This window comes from Aotus nancymaae, unplaced genomic scaffold, assembly GCF_030222135.1.
Source record: "Aotus nancymaae isolate 86718 unplaced genomic scaffold, 86718_ANA_hifiasm-v0.15.2.pri h1tg000108l, whole genome shotgun sequence".
NCBI classification, from domain to species: domain Eukaryota; kingdom Metazoa; phylum Chordata; class Mammalia; order Primates; family Aotidae; genus Aotus; species Aotus nancymaae.
Genome location: NW_026988523.1, coordinates 4649429 through 4671265, shown reverse-complemented (window position 1 = coordinate 4671265; position 21837 = coordinate 4649429). Strand labels below are relative to the sequence as shown.

At 37.2% G+C, this 21837-nt stretch overlaps 2 protein-coding genes across 4 annotated transcripts in view; one reads left to right on the top strand and one right to left on the bottom strand.

The window, feature by feature from the left end:
• The window catches only part of METTL13 (methyltransferase 13, eEF1A N-terminus and K55), a 62298-nt gene extending 61004 nt beyond the window's left edge, over positions 1 to 1294 (bottom strand). The window contains exon 1 of one of the 3 annotated variants that reach the window (XM_064370679.1): positions 1167 to 1294. The gene's annotated coding sequence lies outside the window, so the exon portion shown is untranslated. Of the gene's footprint in view, positions 1 to 1075; positions 1130 to 1166 lie in introns of those variants that run through there. The other 2 variants (XM_064370680.1, XM_064370681.1) reach the window with 2 other exon arrangements.
• A 93-nt stretch (positions 1295 to 1387) lies between these two features.
• Positions 1388 to 21837, top strand: part of VAMP4 (vesicle associated membrane protein 4) — a 40250-nt gene continuing 19800 nt past the window's right edge. Inside the window, exons 1-4 of the mRNA XM_012444523.3 lie at positions 1388 to 1513; positions 4932 to 5046; positions 14359 to 14405; positions 19959 to 20009. Coding sequence (XP_012299946.2) covers positions 4981 to 5046; positions 14359 to 14405; positions 19959 to 20009 — 164 coding nt within the window. The 5' untranslated portion in view covers positions 1388 to 1513; positions 4932 to 4980. The remainder of the gene's footprint in view (positions 1514 to 4931; positions 5047 to 14358; positions 14406 to 19958; positions 20010 to 21837) is intronic.

Here is a 21837-nt window from a genome sequence, read left to right as displayed (position 1 = left end):
ACTGACAACCCAACAGCTGTTCCTAAGTCTTAGACCATTTAAATCAGAATCTAGGTAGCACGTGGGCACCTGAAAACCCAACGGCTGTTTCTAAGTCTTAGACCATTTAAATCAGAATCTAGGTAGCACGTGGGCACCTGAGTAGTTTTAAAAGCTTTCCAGGTGATTTAAAATTTTCCAGTAGTTCCCCACCCCCCCAGTGGTTTTAAAAGCTCTCCAAGTGATTCAACCTCAAGTGAATCACTTAGCATTGAGTATCATTGCCCTAGTCATGGCATCTTTCAAATTCGTTAGTGCATTTTTGCATAAAAGTACACATCAAACAAAAGAGCAACTTTTTTATGAGGGTGTCTATTTTTTCCTTTAGTGTCCTCAGATCTCCTGCTGTTTTCTTGTCTACTTTTGTTCCTGAACACGCCCTTATTTTTATGTCTTTAGAAAGTGCCTGGCACGGTATTTCAGACAGTTAAAATACTCTATCAACAAAGGACCCATAAATACTGTATTAATTTTAAAAGATGTATAATGAATATATGATTGAATAAGTAAAATAATCCAGCTGGGGCGTGGGAGGAATAGACAATAAAACAAATAGAACGGAAAAACAAAATTAGGAATTGTTTTTGGTGGCTAGCTACTGTGGGCTTTGAGATCTAAATATGATACCAAATTGGGCGGAGGAGGAGGGAGCGAGGGAAGCATGGGCAGAGCAGCGGAATGGCCAGGCAAGGGCGATTTCCCTGAAACCTGAAGGCTTACAGGTTACAACTAACCGATACCGGGAAAAGAACACGGAGCCCTCGTCTCTTATCTATCTAAACTAGCTGTGTAACTTTAAGTCAATCTCCTCTCTGAACCAGGTATTTCTCCTACCTAAAGGGAGGAGCCTGACCTAGGAACCATTAACATCTCTTTCCAAGTCCAGCTCTAATTCTGTAAACAGGGGATCAAACAGAACTTCTTTCTTCAGAAAAGGCCCCAGACAAAACAGAAGCAGGTCCTCGAGCCGCGAGCCACCCTCCTCTTGCCACCCAATGTAGTCAGCCCGAGAAACGGATCTAGCACAAAGCACTACCTTCTTTGTAAACGCCTTATCACCCCAGCCACGCACCCTGACCCGAGCAGTTCTGAGTTTCCCACCCCTCCCATAAACGCCCTCCACGCACGAGGATCCCGACCGGAACCTGGAGAACCAGCGGTCGCTCATCCACTAAAGCAGAGGGAGGAGCTGCATCTAAAATCCGTGAGGGTCAAGGCTCTTCCAGGTGAAGAGCGCCCGGCGGAATCGACTTCCTCGACTATCTCCGCGCCCTGGACCCGCCCCCTCCGCCTGGCGCCAGGCCGCCGAGCGCCGATCGGCTCGATGAGCGGAGGCGCTGCTGCGGCGCTGCGGCCGACGCCGGATCCGTACCCACCGTTCCCCGTCTCCCAGCTTTCAGCTTCCCACTCCTTCCCCCGCCCGTCCAGCACCGCCCGCCCGGGAGAGCTGCCGGGAGTTCCCCGGGAGCCTCAGGTACTGGCGCTGGCCTGTTCCCAGCGGGAGGGGCTGCTGTGAGGAGGGAGGAAATGAAGATGACGCCCTTGCCTCGCCGCCCCCCGACGTCCGAGTCGGGCTGGTTAGACGGCCTCGGGGATCTAGGAAGGGACCCCAGAGTGGGAAAAGGCTGGGGCCGGGGGTACCGTGAGGAAGGAAGACCAGGACAGGGGTGTGCGGACGGGGAGTAGTTGAGGGGAGAAGAATTGGAATTGAGGGGTACTCTAGGGCGATGGGAAGAGAACAGTGCCATGGATGGGGAAGGTTTGTTAAGAGTGGGAGGCAGTCAGGAATGCCAGGGAGTACCATGGGACAGGAAGGGCCAACGTTAGAAGCAGATACTTCGAGGGACGCGGCCTGGTGCGACAGATTGAGTGTTGGGGGGGTGAGCAGAGCTGCCTGGAATTGTGTGTTTAAAGGGCTCGGGAGAAAGAGCGCCAACCCTGCTGTGTTTATAATGACCAGAAGGTGGGGGTGAATCGTTAACACTTGACAGGTTTTGCGAATAACATCTCTGGTCTGTGTCCATCTAAGTCACTTTATTTCTATGAAACTGCATCAAGCAAGACGCTGATGACAGACAAGGAAGAGGAGTTAAAAAGGGAATGGAGGCTGGGAAAAGGAGAGCCTCTGCCCAGATTCAAAGCTATTGACTAAATAACGTACTGCTTACAAAAATTCATACATAAACGTTTAAGTTTATGCTGATGCATAAGAAGCATACGGTGATGTGACTGTTTAAGTGAATTGTATAGTGGTAGTCTATCCTCAATGTGGAAGTACATGATGGCTCTCTTATTTACATGTATACCTAGTCACAAACACCTGAATTCACATGTCTTTTTTGTAGGAGAAATCTTAAGCAGACTATATCCTAGTCTCCTTTCTGAGCATGATTTACTTACACTAGTTGTTGGATACCTGTATCATTAGATACTAATAAATAACCAGCAGTTGCAAATAACATCAAATTTCATCAAGGTAGCTAATTAATCTGTCTGCTGCTTTGCGGATGGGTTTTCTATTTGTTGGACATGGTTTCTTGGGATTAAGAGACCTCAATATGGGGTTTGCCCATCCTTAAGATTGTAGTTTTACTGTATGTCTCATAAACACATTATGTAAGTCTGCCTGTTGTTTGCTTTGGGATGTTGAGGCAGCCTCTTTGCATGGGGTTAAAATCTAAATACAGATATACTTAAAAGCACAAGTTCTTCAGTAATTTGCTTTGTCATCTGTTTTTTCCATGCATTCTGTTACATTTCTGCATAAATGAATTCTGAAATCAAAGTATGAGGAATAAAAGGGCCAGATGTATGTGACAGAAATACTGTGGAACCAAGAACTCAAGAACTGTTAGGCAGCGAGAGTTTGTTTTTTGTTACAAGTGAATAATTTCTGATTTCGAAGCATTTCTTATCAAAGAAAATTGTGTCCATTTTTTTGACAAGCAGCTAACTTAAAATATTACTTTTATTTGATTTAGGAAACCAGACTTTGGGATTATTCTTTCTGATGTCTAATTTTACATAATTTAAAGGTCTAAATGTTTCTTCTTGTGGGGAAGGAAACAGGACTATTGTGTTGTTACTGGGAAATGGGTCACTCTAGAACAGAATTCTGTAAACCTGATGGGCAACTAATTGAACAAATAATTAAAACTGATAATGCATTGCCATCGATTGACTTAGGCCTGTATCTCTGCCGTTTCAGTGAGTGTAGTGACTAACATTATGGTTACTAAACTTTAGTTTTCTGCTAGTTTCTTAGTGCCTACTTCAAAGAAGCATCATATAGACAAAAAGGAAATGCAGTGTATGTGTATCACTGAGCACAGTGCCTAGCATATAGTAAAATCTTCAGTATTTCTGAGCTATCCTTAACTGCTGGGTATTCATCTACTATCTACTCCAAAATACTGAAAATTCATTATTTGCATAGAACAACTTTTTCTTAAAAAAATTTTATATGTTGCATATGCAAGCATTTTCCTAGAAAGTCACTATGCATATTAGCATGTAAGAGGATTTGAGTCATTCTGTAGTAAAGAAAACTAGCTTTGTTTAATCCAGTTGTTTTGATGAAAGAAAAACTGAGTTTCTCCTATTTTCTCTCAACACAGAATACTCCTCTGACCCCAAAAAGATTTCTCCTCACGAGCAAGTAGGCAATTCTGCATCAAATTCTCCAGCTGGGTGTCATCTAATTTAATTGGTACTATATACCTAGAGATAGCGTCACATTCTGCAGGTTGAGGGCTTAATCTTGCAAGATTCCTCCCCACTTCAGGTGCCAATCACAAGTTCCAAGTGTTTTTACCTGTGCTTCCAGTAACTGACTGGCTATAAATCAGAGTTCCCAAAATTCCTTCCTTGTATTCAATTTATTTGCTAGAGTGGCTCACAGAATTCAGAGAAACACTTTATTTACTGGTTTATTATAAAGGATATTACAAAAATAGAGATCAACAGCCAGATGGAAGAGGTGCATAGGGCAGGGGGTACAGAGCTTCTGTGCCCTCTCCAGGTGTGCCACCATCCAGGAACCCTCTACTTGTTCAGTTATCAGGAAGCCCTCTGAACCCTGTCCTTTCTGGGTTTTATGGAGTCTTCATTAGTAGGCATGATCATCATTGGCCATTGGAAATCAGTTCAACCTTGAGGCCTTCTCCCTTCCCAGGAGGCTAGCAGGTGGGACTGAAAAGTCCCAGTCTTCTAATCATGCCTAGGTTTTTCTGTGACCAGCCTCCATCTTGAATCTATCTAGGGGCTAAGCTACCAGTCATCTTATTAGCATACACAGGACACATCACTGCAGGGATTCCGAGGATATGTCAGGAAATGGGGATTAAGACCAAATATATATATTTTATAAATCACAGTATTACCAAACTTACCCCTTTTAATGGAGCATCAATGGGACATTATAGTTTGCAGAATATTTTTGTGTATATTATCTGATTTGACCATCCCAACTCTGTGCAGAAGCCTGAAAATCACTATTTTACACATGAGGAAACCAAATCATTGCTTAAGCAACTAATTAAAAGTGAGAGAAATAGACATATTCTCCTGTCTTCTGATTCCAACTTTAAATTGCTCACTGAGACATCTTCCTTCTATTCTCTGCTCTTTCATTTTATAAAAATCATAAGTCTCATATCTTACACATGTTCTCTTAGGGCAGTTACATCCATTTTCTCATAGTTTTAACTGTTTCTTACGTATTGAGGTCTAGCATGGAGCCCCCAGTCACTGGAGTGGAACAAGTGAGAGGGGAGGAATTAAAGTCAGAAAAATGAGGGAGTCCCTATCATACAGGGTCTCGTATACTGTTTTACGTACTTTAGCTTATACCCTGAAGTCTCAAATCTAATGAAATTTATTTTCCCTTTAAGGCGGTGACTATTCTGCTGAGAAGTGAAAAGTATTTCACAAGGAAAAAATATGCCTCCCAAGTTTAAGCGCCACCTCAATGATGATGATGTCACAGGTTCTGTGAAAAGTGAAAGGGTAAGTTCAGAATCTTAAACTTTAAAAACAAAAGATTCAAAATATGTTTTCATTCACTTTGTAAATAATAGAAAAAAAGCAGCTGGGTGTGGTTGCTCTTGCCTACAATCACAGCACTTGGGATGCTGAGGCAGTATAGCTTGAGTCCAGAAGTCTGAGACCATCTTGGACAACATAGGGAAACCCCATCTCTGCAAAAATTTTAAAAAAATTAGTGGGGCATGGTAGCACGTGCCTGTGGTTCCAGCTATTCTAGAGGCTAAGGTAGGAGGATCACCTGAGCCTGGGAGGTAAAGGCAGTGGTGGACTGTGATCCAACCTGGGCAACAAAATAAGACCCTGTCTCAAAAATTAAGAATAACAGAAAAAATCTAAAGCTTATGACTATATTCTAATCATATTTGTTTTCTTCATAGTAAATGTATTAAAAAAACATGTTACTTAGATTGGTGATACAACTGAATTCAGAATTCTACTTTCATTATTCATCAAATCATTCTCATAGTTTTTTTCTAGTTTTTGAAAGGGAGTTTTATACGAATACACAATATCTTACTAAGAAGTTTGAAGCTGAATATATTTGGAATTTTTCAGATTTTAGAAAGTTAAGAACATATTATGTAACAGCATTTTTGGGGCCTGGACCAGTGCCTCCAAAAATATTAATATTTCTCCTTGAAGTCTATATTTCATTATATCTAACTATGTAAATAAAGTGTATAAATAAACTAGCTAACATCAATTCAGGTCAGATTTTCCACCAAAACCTTTGGATTTTCAGAAGCTTTTAGATTTTGGAATTGCAAATAAAGGTCTCGAGACCTATAATTATCTTAGGTTCCAGAGTATCTTTCATATAATGCTTCAATTTCTAGTTTATTCCAGAACATTCTGTGCAAATATATATAAATCTAGAAATTATGCAGCATTCTGAAAGACATTTTATATGAATGTTGTAGGCAATTACTTTTAAAATGAGTACTCAATACATATTTATTGGGGGGAAGAATTTGTGTTCTTATCTTTTTTAATTCACCATTCTGAAGCCCTCCTTCCTGCCCTTCTTGTCTTGATTCATTCAGCAAATATTTATTGGCCACCTACTGTGTGCCAGGTACTGGGCTAAAAATTGGAAGACAGTCTGTGCCCTTGCAAAGCTTTTAGTCTACTTTATTTTACATGCTCTTTTTGGACAACCTCAGAACTTCATATTATCCATGCTATCCACCGTCTTATGACTTAGAAGTTTCTTTTAGTACAATGCAGAAAACATTTTTCTTCCCCGTATTCTAACCCTTTGTACAGCTTTTTGGGTTTTGCATGTTTTTGATGGTTTGTTTTTATTTTTTGAGGCCAAGATCTTGCTCTGTCATTGAGGCTGGAGTGCAGTGGTGCAATCATGGCTCACTGCAGCCTCCACCTTTTGGGCTCAAGCTGTCCTCTCACCCCAGCCTCCCCAGTAGCAAAGACTACAGGTGCATGATACCACACCTGGCTAGTTTTTGTTTTTCTTGTAGAGATGGGGTTTTGCTGGTCTCAAATTCCTGAGCTCAAGTGATCTACCTGCCTTGGCCTCCCAAAATGCTGGGATTACAGACATTTGACACTGGGCTCAGCCTGTTTGTTTGTTTGTTTTTTAAATGGGGAATAGAATCCACCAATAGACTAATTGCTAGAAAGCTTTTAAAAATAAACTTTAAGGAGTCACCAGTGATTTCATGTTGCCAAATCCAATTATTCCTTCTTTGCCATAATTTCAACTGCTTATCAGCATTTGGTGCAGTTTCAACAATTTGATTACCTATCTTTGCCTCCACACCATGGTGAACTCTTAGTGTCTGCTCGAGCTATTTTTCCATGTAAGGAATTGAGAAATGCCTCGAGGAAATAAACCAATTCTGTTTGAACTGGGAAGTCTCTGGCAGAGAGAAGACAGGATGATCAGGGATTGAGAAATCACTCACAAGGATAACCAGGGTCTCTATTTTTTTTTTTATTTTTTGGGGAGCTCTCTTTCTTTAATATCTTTCAAGATAAACCTCCAAGCAAAAGTGATTTAGAAAATTTGACATATCTGTGCTGGAATTCCACACACTGAAGATTTACTATCAAAAGCATGTCTTGGCTGGGCATGGTAGCTAATGCCTGTAACACCTTGGGCCGAAGTGGTCAGATCACTTAAGATCAGGAGATTGAGACCATCCTGGCCAACATTGTGAAACCCCGTCTCTACCAAAAATACAAAAATTAGCTGGGTGTGCTGGCACACGCCTGTGATCCCAGCTACTTGGGAGGCTGAGGCAGGAGAATCACTTGAACTCAGGAGGCAGAGGTTGTGGTGAGCTGAGATTGTGCCATTGCACTCCAGCCTGGGTGACAGAGTGAGACTCCTCAAAAAGAAAAACAAAACATGTCTTTACAAAGCAGAAGATTTGGAGAAATACTAAACCTGTTCAGAGAATAAATGTCAATTTGTTAAAGTAAATGATAGCGATTGTGAACCTATATGAGAACTCAGTGTAAAACAACACAGACTTAATGTGCATCCAGGACAAGCTGACTAAAGACTCCTGATGAATATTCAGTGATCAGCGTGCACAAAGCAAGTTGAAATATTTTTTAAATCATCAGTTAGAATAATCTGAGCCTGTTTTGCATTGCCCCAAGGAAATGTTTAGTCACTTATCCAGAGATGCTTGCAAAGCATTAATATCCCAGAAGATGATCAATAAATGCTCACAGTTGATTGACTGATATCTGAGATATGTGAGGTAAATACCTCAGTCCTGGACAGAGAGCCTCTAAGTCATACCTGCCTTTTTGTAAGGTGAGGATTGAAGTATGGAAATGTATGTAGTAAAATTACCTCTCTGAACTTGTGTGTAATTCATACAATCTATGTTAACTTTGAAGAACGTGTATAAAGCAGAGAAGGTTGTGGCCAAATTCAGTGTATAATATACAAGAGAATATTAATTAATAATTTTTAATTGATATAAATCTCATTAATTTTGAAGTTTTATTTTTGCATGATTTTGAACTTAAACGATTCATATTTCATAAGTTTTCCTGTATTTCTTTCTCACAGTCACTGCTAAACATAAATTTGTTGTTCACTTAATGGAATCACTGCTAAGGACATAGTCACTTGAATACTATTGCTTTTTAAAAATCAAGTCCAGGCATGATATACCAGTATCACAGTCTCATGGCACATTGGTCATAATCCTGAGAAAATACTGACACAACTATTATTTTTAGATATTAAATACCAGTTTAATAATACGTGTGGAAATCAGGTTAAATAGTACATAAAGCCCACCCTGTTAACAAGGTCAGGAACAATTACTTCAAGAAAAACAAAAATAAACCTTAAATTAAAAAGTAATATAAATAAATAAGCTTTATGAATATATTTTTAAATTTAAAATGTACTCTCAGTAAGTTCCACTGCTGAGACTGTAATTTTATCACTTTTTCCTTATATTCTTCATTGATTACTACTGTAATTTATTTGGAAAAAAAAAAAGTTTACTAGACACCAGAACTGAACAAAATTGACTGTTTAAATAGAGATCCACTTTTCAGTATTTATTATATTATGACATTTGATAACTGATTGGTTCAAATAATATGTAACTTACTTTTAAAACCTTTTAAACGTTTTGATCCTCTTTCCTATTATACTTTTTTGGTAATAGCTTTATTGAGATATAAGTCACATACCATACAATTCACCCATTTAAAGTGTACAATTCAGAGAGTTTTATTATATTCACAGAGTTGTGCAACAGTCAGTACAATCAATTTTAGGACATTTTCATCAGCGCAAAAAGAAATGCTGTACCCTTTTGCAGTCATCCCCCATTTGCCTTCATCCCCTCAGCCTCTAAGTAACTGCAGAGCTACAAATTTGTCTATTCTGGACATTTTATATAAATGGAATCCTATAACATACAGCCTTTTATCAGTGCTTCATTCTTTTTTTTTTTTTTGTCCAGAGGGGACAAAGTCTCACTCTGTCACCCAGCTTAGAGTGCAGTGGCGCAGTCTCGGCTCACTGCAATCTCCTTCTCCCAGGTTCAAGCGATTCTCCTGCCTCGGCCTCCCAAGTAGCTGGAATTACAGGCATCTGCCACCATACCCAGCTAATTTTTGTATTTTTAGTAGAGATAAGGTTTCACCATGTTGGCCAGGCTAGTCTCGAACTCCTGACATCAAGTGATTTGCCCACCACAGCCTCCCAAAGTGCTGGGATTACAGGCATGAGCCACCGCACCCAGCCTTTACTCTTTTTTGTTGCTAGATAACATTCCCTTATATTGATATAACACATTTGGTTTATCCATTTATCAGTTCATAGATACTTGGATTTTTTTCTAATTTTGGCTATTTTGAATACTGCTGCTATGAATATTAGCATACAAGTTTTTATTTGAACATGCTTTTATTTCTCTTGGATATAATCTAAAGGTAGAATTGCTGAGTATCGTAGTAACTCTATGTTCAGCCTTCTGAAGAACTGCTCAGCTGTTTTCCAAAGTGGTTGTACAATTTTTACATTCTCACCAGCAATGTATGAGGGCTCCAGTTTCTCCACATCCTCACGAACACTTATCTGCCTAGTGGGTATGAAATTATTATCTCATTGTGTCCTATTATTCTTTTTTTGACATTGCATCCCTATTATTCAATGAATGTATGAAAAGGCATTGGTTTTCATGTGTTTCTCAGTGTGCAATTATAGTAAACATACCTTATTTTTAGTATCGTTACCCTCTAAACCAAATAAATTATTACTATTATCATTATTTTGAGACAGGGTCTGGCTCTGTCACTCAGGCTGGAATGCAGTGGCATGATCATGACTCACTGCAGCCTCCTCCTGGGCTCAAGCAATCCCCACATCTCAGCCTCCCAAGTAGCCCGTACTACAGGCATACACCACCATGCCTAATTATTATTATTATTATTATTATTTTTTTTTTTTTTTTTTGGGTAGAAATGGGGTTTTGCCATGTTGCCTAGGCTGGTCTCGAACTCTGGGACTCAAGTGATCCTCCCTCCTCATCTTCCCAAAGTGCTGGGATTACAGGCATGAGCCACCATGCCCAGCTGTAAACTAAATAAACTATAAATGTAATGCTTGTCTGTTACTTGTTAGCTAAAATATCATTCAACAAATAGTTATTTTAAAAATGACCTAATGCATTTTCTTGAATATTACTGGTTTTTACCATTTTCATGTGGTTATTGACCATGTCTTCTCTTGGGAATTATGTATTCCTATTCTTTGTTTTTCTGTAATGTCTTTTTTTCTTACTAGTTTGTCAAAGCTTTTGATATAATACAGACATCAGGTCTTTTGTCTTAAAGTGTATTGCAGATGTTTTTTCCCTAGTCTCTTGCTTGTTTTTTCACCTTGTTTTTGATGTCTTATGTTGAAGTTTTAAATTTTTATATAATCAAATATGCTAATCTTTTTCTTTCAGATTTCTAGAGTTGTGTGTTGTTTAGGAATAACTTACCCCTCTTAAGAGTTAACTATTAAGAGTTATATATTTATTTTATATATTTTCAATCTTTGTGATTTCATAACAAAATATATCTAAGGTTCCATTTTCCTTTAAGTACTGCTGTGGCCATACTCTGCAGATTTTGACCTGTGAGCTTCTCAGTGTCTTTCATTTCAAAATAGTCTAATCACCTTTATTTACATTTACATAAGAGTACATAAGAGTTCATAAGAAGAGTGTTCTTGTTTTTTGTGAGGTTTTTTTGTGACAGGGTCTCCTTCTGTCACCCAGGTTGAAGTATAGTGGCATGATCATAGCTCACTGTAACGTCAAATTCCTGGGCTCAAAAGATCCTCCCATATCAGCCTCCTAAACAGCTAGGACTATAGGCATGAGACACTGTGCCTGGCTAATTTTTTTTTTTTTTTTTTTTTTAAGAGACAGGGTCTTGCTATGTTGTCCAGGCTGAAATTGAACTCCTGGGCTCAAGCGATCCACCAACCTTGGCTTCCCAAAGCACTGAGATTACAGGTGTTAGCCATTGCACCCAGCTGAGAAGAGTATTTTAAAACTTGCTTTTGTTATTTGTTTTAATTTCCATTGCATTGTGGTCAGAGAACATGATGTGTAATTTCTATTTTTTTGGAATTTATTAAATTTCCTTTATGGCTTACCCATAAAGGAAAATAAAATAAAATTTGTTGTTTAGTTTCGGAGTTCTAGATACTTTTTGTATTTGGTTTCTCCATCTCTGAAGGGTATATTAAATCTTACGTATGATTTTGATGTACCTGTTTCTTATAATTTGAGCAGCTTTTGTTTTAGATAATTTTAATCTGTATTATTAGGTATATAAACATTCATTGCTATTAAATCTTCTTGATGGATTGTACATTTATTTTATCATTGGAAAATCAACTTACTTGATTTTTTTAATGCTTTGTCCTAAAATTCCTTTTTATATTGCTAACTATAACATTCTTTTTGTTAGAATTTGCTGAGATATCTTTTCTACCCCCTTTTTCTTTATCCTTTATTTGATAATTGTTTTAGGTGAATTTCTTGTAAACAGATATTGGCTAGAATTTTTTTGAACCCTAAGCACATACAGTTTTTGTTATTAAATAGGGACATTCCAACCAGTCACATTTATTGTGAATAACTAATACACTTGGACTTTGTCTGTGCCAGCCAGTTAGTTCTGCCAGCAATGAATGCTCTTCACCCTGATCTTTGGCTGGCTCTTTGTTATTTGGATCTCAGCTTAAATTTCACCTCTTCAGAGTGATTTTTTATGACAGCCTAATCTCAGGGAGTTAACTCATCACTTTCTGTCCCATTACTGTTTTAATTCTCTGCATAGCGTTTGTCACAATCCTGTTTTTCTGAGAGCTTAGACTTTGCCTGTTTTGTTCAAAACTGGTGCTTAGTACTTAGTGCACATAGAAGCACATAAAAGATGTTCAAAAATACTTGTTAAATGAGTATTGAATACATCCTTCTTTCATTTTTTTACTCTTTAGTATATGTCATATATTATACATTGATTATAGTGATATTCATTATATTTCCTATATTTTCCTTCCTTTCCCTTATGCCTTCTCTTATGCTAGATTGATTATTTTTACTCATCCCCCTCCTTGATATTTAGATATTTTACTCCCTTCCTCCCTGCTTCCTTCCCTCTTTTGTTATTAACTTTATATTTTAATGGTAATGTAAATCTGTGTTCTCTGTCAACATACCAAAAACTAAGCCGCTTCCATTGTTTTGCTTTTTAATTCTAGTCCTGTTTCCCCTTCCTCCATTTCACTCCTCATCAAGATGAGTATGTTGACAATGCTTTCACTTCCTCACTTCACTCTCCCGCTCCCAGCTTCTGGGCTTTGTTTGAGAAATTTTAGATTATTTTTAAGCTTTTCTTTATAATATGTATTCTTTTTTTCAAAAGCTTTAACTTATCATTTACAGTCACATTATTGTCAACTATTTAGATTTGACCACACATTGTGTTAGATTTATTGATTGTATCCACCTCAGTCTTAAGATCTTTGTTTTGAGTTTCTTTTTGGCTAGTGTAATTCCTTGAGGAATTTCCTCAGAAAAGGTACATGAGTAGTGTATTAATTTCTCATTGCTGCTGTTACAAATTACCACAAACTTAAAACAACAGAAATTTATTGCCTTATAGTTCTGGAGACCAGAAGTCTAAAATGAGCTTATGGGGCTAAAATTAAGGTGCCAGTAGGGCTGTGTTCCTTCTGGAGGCCTTGGGGAAGAAACTGTTTTCTTGCTTTTCCTGGATCCTAGAGGCTTCCTGTGTCTTCAAAACCATCAATGTAGTATCCCTCTCCCTCTCCATTTTTCCCTCTCCCTCTCCGTTTTTCCCTCTCCCTCTCCCCTCCCCTTCCCCCCCACCTCTGCATTGGGCCCATATGAATAATTCACAATGATCTTTCCCTCTCAAGATCTGTAATCCCATCTGCAAAGTCCCTTTTATCGTTCAAGGTAACACAGTCACAGGTTTTGGTGATTATATTAGCCAGGCATGGTGGCAGGTCCTGTACTCCCAGCCACTTGGGAGGCTAAGGTAGGAGAAGCTCTTGAACCCAGGAGGCAGAGTCGCAGTGAGCCGAGATCATGCCACTGCACTCCAGCCCGGGCGACAGAGACTCTGTCTCAAACAAAACGAAAAAACAGGTTTTGGTGATTAGAACATGGACATCTTTGGGGAGCCATTATTCTGCTTACAACAAGTGGTACCATTTGAGCATCCCTAATCTGAAAATCCAAAATGCTCCCAAATCTGAAACTTTTTAAGTACCAACATGATGCCACAATGGAAAATTCCACACCTGACCTCACGTGATGGGTTGTAGTCAAAACACAGTCAAAACTTTGTTTCATGCACAAAGGTATTTAAAAATATTGTGCAAAATTACCCTCAGGCTATGTATGTAAGGTATATTTGAAATTCAAGGTCTTTTTGAAGCATAATGAATTTTGTGTTGAGACTTTGGTCCCATACCCAAGATGTTTCCTTATATATATACAAATATTCTAAAATCCAAAATTTGAAATATTTCCAGTCTCAAGCATTTGGGATAAGGGATTCTCAACTTGTATAGTGTTTGAGTTCTTGTGTGTCTGAAAAGGTCTGGGTGTTGCTCTTCTTTAGCCTCCTTTTGGGCTTTATATCTTCCCTTTTGGGGCAGAAGGTGAGACTGTCCTCATTTTAAGGAAAATTGTTGTATGTTGTAAAAGTCTACAGTTGTTTTTGTTTGGAAGTTCAAATTTGTTTAGGGGGCTGTTTGTGAATAGAGTAGCTAGAAAGTAGAACATGCCAATTTTTAAGCCCTTCTCCTCAGCTCCAAACTGTCCCTCTATACTCTTCTCTGATCCTGCAGTTGGAATCCACAAACTACATTTCTTCTTTCCACCTGGCTCCCTGTTAAGTTCTGCCAATAGACAGACACTGGAAGTCAGAAGGAAGGAGAGGGGACTTGTTCCCTCCTGATTATCCACAGTCCCTCACTCCCATACCAGATTCAGTGACCTTTCTACCTTTTTTAGTCAGTTATAGGATTCTAGAATTATGAGCATTTTCTTTGCAAAGTTTGTAAATGTTGTCTCACGTCTTTTAGCTTCCAGTGAAGGATATGTAATTACTTTCCCTTCTTTATGGACACTTGGTATTAAGAAATTTCACTAGTATAGAACTTATTTCATTACTTCTCTGTGACATTTTATAAGCCCTCTGAATCTGAAAACTCAAGTCTTTTTCTTTTTTTGACAGAGAAATCTTTTGGAAGATGATTCAGATGAAGAAGAGGACTTTTTTCTGTAAGTTTTTTTTTTTTTACATCTTTATTAGGGTGTAATTGACGATAAATGCATATATCTAAAGTATACAGTATGCATTTTGGCAGACATACAGTAGTCTCCCTTTAGTTCCCCCTTATACATGTGAGATGCATTCCAAGATCTCCCTGTGGATGTGTGAAACCACAGAGAGTAGCAAACCTTATACATTTATGTTTTTTTCCTATACATACATACCTATCATAAAGTTTGATTTATAAGTTAGGCACAGTAAGAGATTAACAGCAATAGCTAATAATAAAAATAGAACACATTTAACAATATACTATAATAAAACTTTTGTGAATATGGTCTCTCTCTCTGTTTCTTAAAATATCATACTATATTTACCCTTCTTGTGATGATGTGAAATAATAAAATGCTTGCACCGTGAGATGAAGTGAGGTGAAGGGTGTAGACACTGCAATGTAACATTAGGTACTATTGACCTCTGACGATATGTCACAAGGAGAATCATCTATTTTAGGTGGTCTTGGATCATGAAGCCAAGAAGATGTTGATAACTACATCTTCTTGGGGTGGGTAGCATATACAGTGTGGATACGCAGGACAAAGGGATGATTCACATTTCAAGTGGGACAAAGTGGGGCAACGTGAGGTTTCATCATGCTACTCAGAATGGTGCACAATTTAAAACTTGTTTTAAATTGAATTGTTTATTGAATTTTTTATTTCTGGAATTTTCCATTTAATATTTTCACACCACAGTTGATCATGGGTAACTGAAACTGTGGAAAGCAAAACTGTGGGTGAGGGGGAGCTTACTGTACTGTATACCTGTGACATCATCACCAGAATCAAATAACTACCTATTGCCCTGAAAGTTTCCTCATAACCCTTGGTAATCTACTGCTTTCCCAATCCCTAGGCCACCGGTGGTGATCTGCTTTCTGTCACTGTACTTTGTGTTTTCTTAAAATTTTTTATAAATGAAATCATGCAGTATGCCCCATTTTTAAAACCTGGCTTTAGTCAGTGTGGTGTTTGAGATTCATCCATGCGTTAATAGTTCAGTTTTAAAATTTTCTGGGTAGTATTCCGTTGTATGAATGCTGCAGTTCATTTATGCATTCACTTGTGTATGGATTTTTGGGTTGTTTCTACTTTTTGGCTCTTACATATAAACCTGTGTGCAGGTTTTTGTGTGGATATATTATTTATTTCTCTTGGAAAGTCAGGAGGGACAACATTTTTGTGGGAGTTTTCTCTGGGGATTGAGGTAGAGGGATATATGCCTGAGAGGAAACATTTACCTCTTACTTTGTTAAAACATTGTGGCTTTTCTTATAGAGGCTGGGATTTTTTTTTTTCCATATGAAAATATTTTATAAAAGTTAATGGAAACCTGGCCAGGCACAGTGGCTCATGCCTGTAATCACAGCACTTTGGGAGGCCGAGGCAGGTAGATCACCTGAGGTCAGGAGTTTGAGACCAGCCTGGCCAACACAGTGAACCATCTCTACTGAAAATGCAAAAATTCCCCAGGAATGGTGGTGTGCACCTGTAATCCCAGCTACTCGGGAGGCTAAGGCAGGAGAATCACTTGAACCCGGGAGGCAGAGGTTGCAGTAAACCGAGATCATGCCACTGCACTTTAGCCTGTGCAACAGAGCAAGACTCCATCTAAAATAATGGAAAAAAATGCTTACAAGATAGATAGCAGCAAATCCAGTAACAGAAAATAGTACCATTTTTGGCAGAATGCCAGATAATGTGGGGAGATAATTTTCTGTGGGTGACAAGATTTCCATAGAGTCGCAAAACAAATTGCCTACAATGCTGCTTGTAGTGAAAAGCTTTAGACTAGAGCAATAACTACCCCTCAGAAAGGAACTCAGGTTTTTTAATTGTTTGCTGATTGATTTACTGACTGAGACAGTGTCCACTATGTTGGCCAGGATGGTCTTGAACTCCTGACCTCAAGTAATTCTCCTGCTTTAGCTCCCCCACGAGAGTAGCTAAAATTAATAGCACAAGCCTCTACACCCAGGAACTCAATATTGAAAAGAAGGCCAGATGCTTTGGGTAAATAAATGGTTACCTGAATGTAAGTTAGTTGCCCCTGTGAGAAACACTAACTCTTTGGACCAACAATTTACCACCGGAGGTCAATTCCCAAATAATGCTGTATACCTTTCAAAGGGCCTGACAACCAAACCAGCACACCTGTTTAAAATGCAGCTTCCAGCCACTGTGCTGCTGTGTGTTAAAGGGAGACACCAAGTAAAGTTCTTGAAATAATTTTTAAAAATTGACATGCATGTCCATAGTAGCAGTATTCACAATAGCTGAAAGGTAGAAACAACCCAAATTTTCATCAACAGAAGAATGAATAACTAAAATGTGGAATATACATAAATGGAATTTATTCAGCCTTACAACGTTTGGAAGGAAATTCTGAAATATTCTAAAATATGGATGAACCTTAAAGACTTTATGCTAAATGAAAGAAGCCAGTCATAAAAGGAAAAATATTGCATGATTCCACTTATACAAGGTACCTGGAGTAGTCAAATTCACAGAAACACAAAATAGAATGGTGTTTGCTAGGGCCTTCAAGGAGAGGGGAATGGTGAGTTAGACAGTTTCTGTTTTGCAAGATGAAAAAGTTCTAACGATGAATGGTGATGATAGTTCATTAAGTGAATTACTTAATGCCACAGAACTGTTTGGTTAAAAATTGTTAAAATAGTAAATTTTATGTTATATGTATTTACCACAATAAAAATTTATTGACCCTATATGTGTGGCTCTATTTCTGGACTCTATGTGTCTTTCTTACATCAATACCACAGTAATCTTGAGTACTGCGACTTTATAGTAAGTTGTGAGGTAGTGTAGTATATATCCTTCAACTTTGCACCACGTTTTGAAAGTTCTTTTGGCTATTGGAGGCTCTAAGCATTTTCATATAAATTTTAGAATCATCTTGTCAGTTTCTACAAAAAGCCTGCTAGAACTTTGGTTGGAATTAAATTGAACCTATAGATCAATTTGGGGATAATTAACATCTTAACAATATTTGGTTTTCTGACCCATGAATGGCATATCTTTTTATTTATTTGGATACTTAATTTCTCTCAGAAGTATTTTGTAGTTTTCAGTGTCCAGTAGTTGCATTTTTTTCTTTGTCAAATTGATCCTTAAGCATTTCATAATTTCTGATGCTACTAAAAATGACATTTCAAGTGGTGTTTCACAATTTTAAAATGTCATACTCATTGCTAGTATAAATATTATTTTTGTAAGTTAACCTTGTATTCTACAATCTTGCTAAACCCACTTAGTAGTTTTGGTAGTGTTTTTATAGATTCTGTTCAATTTTTTACATGAACAATTATGCTTTCTGCAAATAAAGACAGTTCTATTTCCTCCTCGTCTATATGTTTGCCTTTTATTTCTTTTTCTTGCCTTATTGCTCTGACTAGAACATCAGGTAAAATATTGAGTACAGGTCGTGAGAGAGAATGCCTTGCTTTGTTCCTGATCTCCCTTAGGGGAAGCATTAATTCTTTCATACTAGGTTTAATTTTCATTGCATGTTGTTATTGTTGTTGTTTGTAGATTTATCAGGTTGAGGAAGTTTCCTTCTATTCCTGGTTTGTGAAGAGTTTTTAATCATTAGTTGATGTTGGATTTTGTCAAGCATTTATTTTATATCTATTGAGAATGATCATATGGTTTTTCTTTTTTTTGTGTGTGAATGTGGTGAATTATATTGATTGATTTTGAAATTTTAAACCAATGTTGCATTCCTGTTATAAACCGTACTTGGTCATCATGTATTATTCATTTAAAACATTTTTGAAATCAGTTTAAGAATTTTTACATCTATGTTCATTAGAGGCATCGGTTAGTTGATAGTTACGTCTTTTTCTTGTGTCTTTACCTGGTTTTTGTGGTAGATTCATATGGGCCTCAGGTAATGAGTTAGGAAAGTTATGTCTTTTTTAGTTTTCCAGAAGAGTTTGCATACAATTCATATTTTATCTTTATTAAATGTTTGGTAGAATTCACTGTTGAACAAATCTACTTCTGGAATTTTCTTTGGGGGATTTTTTTTTTTAAATAATTTTTGACCCGCAGAAGAGTTGCATACATAGTATAGCGAGTTCCTATTTATCTTCACTTAGTTTCTGTTAATAAATCTTACATAACCATGGTACATTTGTCTGTAGTGATGTTCCCGCTTCCATTCCTATTACTAATTTATAGGATTATAAAATAGGATTTACAATTTTTTTTCTCCTCTCTTTTTTTCCTGATCATTCTGGCTAGAAGTTTATCAAGTTTTAATTTTCAAAGAACCAGCTTTTGATTTTGTGTTTTTCTATAAGTATTTTGAAGTCCCATTACTTGATAGATGAAACAGACATAGCTGCTGCTTTTTTTTAAACCTACAGTGCAGATAATTTTAATTCATTAATTTTCAGATTCTATTTTACTTTATAACTACCTCACTTAATGACTGCTTTTCCTTGTTTTTCAGTTGACCGGTTCTTGTAAGTTCTTGCCTACTTTTTAGTAATGGTCTCTGGTTCAGAATATTAGTTTTCTCTATGAAATTCAATGTTTAACATCATTTCAGAATGGAATACTGTTCCAGTATTCTAAGGCTTAGTTGGAGCTTTAAAGACTTTAAGGAAAAAGCTTAGCGGAACTAAGGCAACATGATATATTCACAGTTATACATTATGTTAAATAAGTTTCAGTAAACAGTTTTTTTTCCAAAAATTTTTTATCAATTACTCTTTTTTTACCTCCTTTAGAAATTGCTCTATGTCCTGAAATTTAAGAACCTAGTTTCTTTTGATTTTGTAGTTTCTATCTTATACTATATCTCCAGAAGAGTCATAATTACTTTAAATATCCAAATGTTTTCAAGAATATTAAAATGGATTGGTTAAGATGTGATATACACTCAACTACAATAAGGAGATAATAATTTGAGTAGTTAATTTTTTTTAATCTCTTGGATTTCCCTTTTGTTGTGTTGATAAGTTTAAGTTGAGTAATCAAAAATATACTTAAAAACTGTTAGTGTTTTGAATTTTTCTCTCTATCCATTTTTGTCAATCAGCATTTCACTTTGTAGTTTCCTCATTTCATTATAGTCCACATTCAAAGTGAATTGCGCTTTTAGTTCTACAATTGACCATAAAGATATTAATTTTCACTGGCAGTTAAGTAGTTAGGATATTTCAGAGGTTAATGATCAGAACAAATCCTGTATTAGTTTGTTATATAAGATCATATAAACCCTAATTTCTCTGAAAGTTTTAACATTCAGAAGAATTAGCTTAATTGTGGCTAGAAGTAAGTACCAATGAAGTAAAGACGTGATTACCTATTACTCAGTTTCACCAGTATCAGTAAAATGTGGTCCCTTATGATAAATGACTGGTTCATGTTTAGAGTTCAGCTTGATTGTATTTGTATACACTTTCCATCTTTTGTTTGTCTTGTTTTAATTCTGTCACTACTAATATGTACTTGGTATGTACTTGTTTTCAGAAGGGGACCATCTGGACCGAGATTTGGACCTAGAAATGATAAAATAAAGCAGTAAGTTTTGTTCATTTGTTTAAATAATTAGCATGTTTCTGTGTGGACTAGAGACTGGTGAACTGCAGCCTGTTTTTGTAAATACAGTTTTATTGGACATAGCCATGCCCATTTGTTTTCATATTATTGATAGGTACTTTCAAGCTACAATAGCAAAGTTGAGTAGTTGGGACAAAGCTATGGCAGATTTTATGGCTCACAAAATCTAAAATATCTGCTAAGTGTCTGGTTCTTTACAGAAAAAAGTTGTTGACCCCCGATAAAGACTAAACACAACTGCTGGGTTATAAAAACCTAATTCATCTTATTTTATATACTAAATATAACTGCTGGTTTATGAAATCCAAATTCTTTTTATTTTCTCAGAATTACAGCTAAGGAAATGCAGGATTGTTGGTTTTTTTGTAACTTGATTGCCTTATGTCAAATCCATTTATTTAGCATAGTATAAAGGTCTATATTTGTTTTAAAATTATTCCTATTTTCAGAATGATAATAAAGGTAATATAATTTGTTGATGTACAGCATGTTTTTATCTATTTCCAGAATTTTTTCATATCTCTTATTTATCATAACCCGTATATTGATGTAAGTTTTATGACTAATTAATTTGTGGCTTAAAACCTTTGCTGTGTATACTATTTGGTGATAGATGATAGGGATACGATGCTATAATGAATGTGTTTAATGTTGGAAAGATATGAGTACTCACAGGAGAGGAGAAGGAATGGACAGAGCAGCGAGTCATTTGAGGAAGGCTCTGGAACTGACCAAGCTATGAATACCAACTGTGGAAGGTGAATTGCATGGCTCAGGTTCAAGACCTAAGGAGGGGATAATAGTCACTACCCTAATCCTGGGTATAGATGGCACACTGTGGGAAGGGTTCTATAATGGAGTATCTAGTTATTGGTGAGATACTTGTGCTTTATTTAGGTAGCTGTTGGTGTGAAGAAATATTTCCATACTTAGCCTAATTCTAACTAATGGATTTTGAGATATGGAACCAAAGAACCAACAAATGATTACAAGTACTAGACTGGGTGTATTAGTTTTCTATTGCCGTGTAACAAATTACCATGAATTTGGCAGCTTAAAACAACACACATTTTTCATCTCACAGTTTCTTTGGGTCAGGAGTTCAGGCATTTCTTAGGTGGGTCTTTTGCTCAGGTCTAACAAGATGGCAATCAGTGTATCGCCAGATATGACCAACTCAGGTAGTTATCAGAATTTATTTTCTGCAGCTGTAGATTTCATGATGCTTGCTTCTTCAAGGCCAGTAGAAGAGAGAATCTGTACTGTTTCAAGTCTCTGATTTGACTAGAGATATAACAAGCCACTTTTAGATGCAAGTTATCACTTGCATAGTAAAAGGAAGAGTAGCCAAAGTTAGTAGCTCTCGGGGTCATTGTCCTGCATACCAAAAATAATGATACAGCTGGGTGCAGTGTTTCACACCTGTAATCCTAGCACTTTGGGATTCTCCTTTAAATGAGGATTGCTTGAAGCCAAAAGTTTTGAGACCAGCCTAAGCAACAAAGTGAGACCCCTTTCTCAAAAAAAAAAAAGGCGGGGGGCGCACCAATGGCTGCAATGCAAATTATGGGGATACCCTATTGTAAGCAAAGGAGCTATTTCTAGTCTATGGTTTTTATAGTCTTCAGATGTAGCCTGCAGAAAGTTTATACCTCATCAGAACGTGGGAGGTGATAAGAAACTGTCTTATGATAGTCTCATAAGGGAAACAGGGAGGTGAATGGAAGAAGGCCTCATGAGCCACTCATTCTCTCATATTCTCAGGGAGATCACAAGCATTCTACCAATA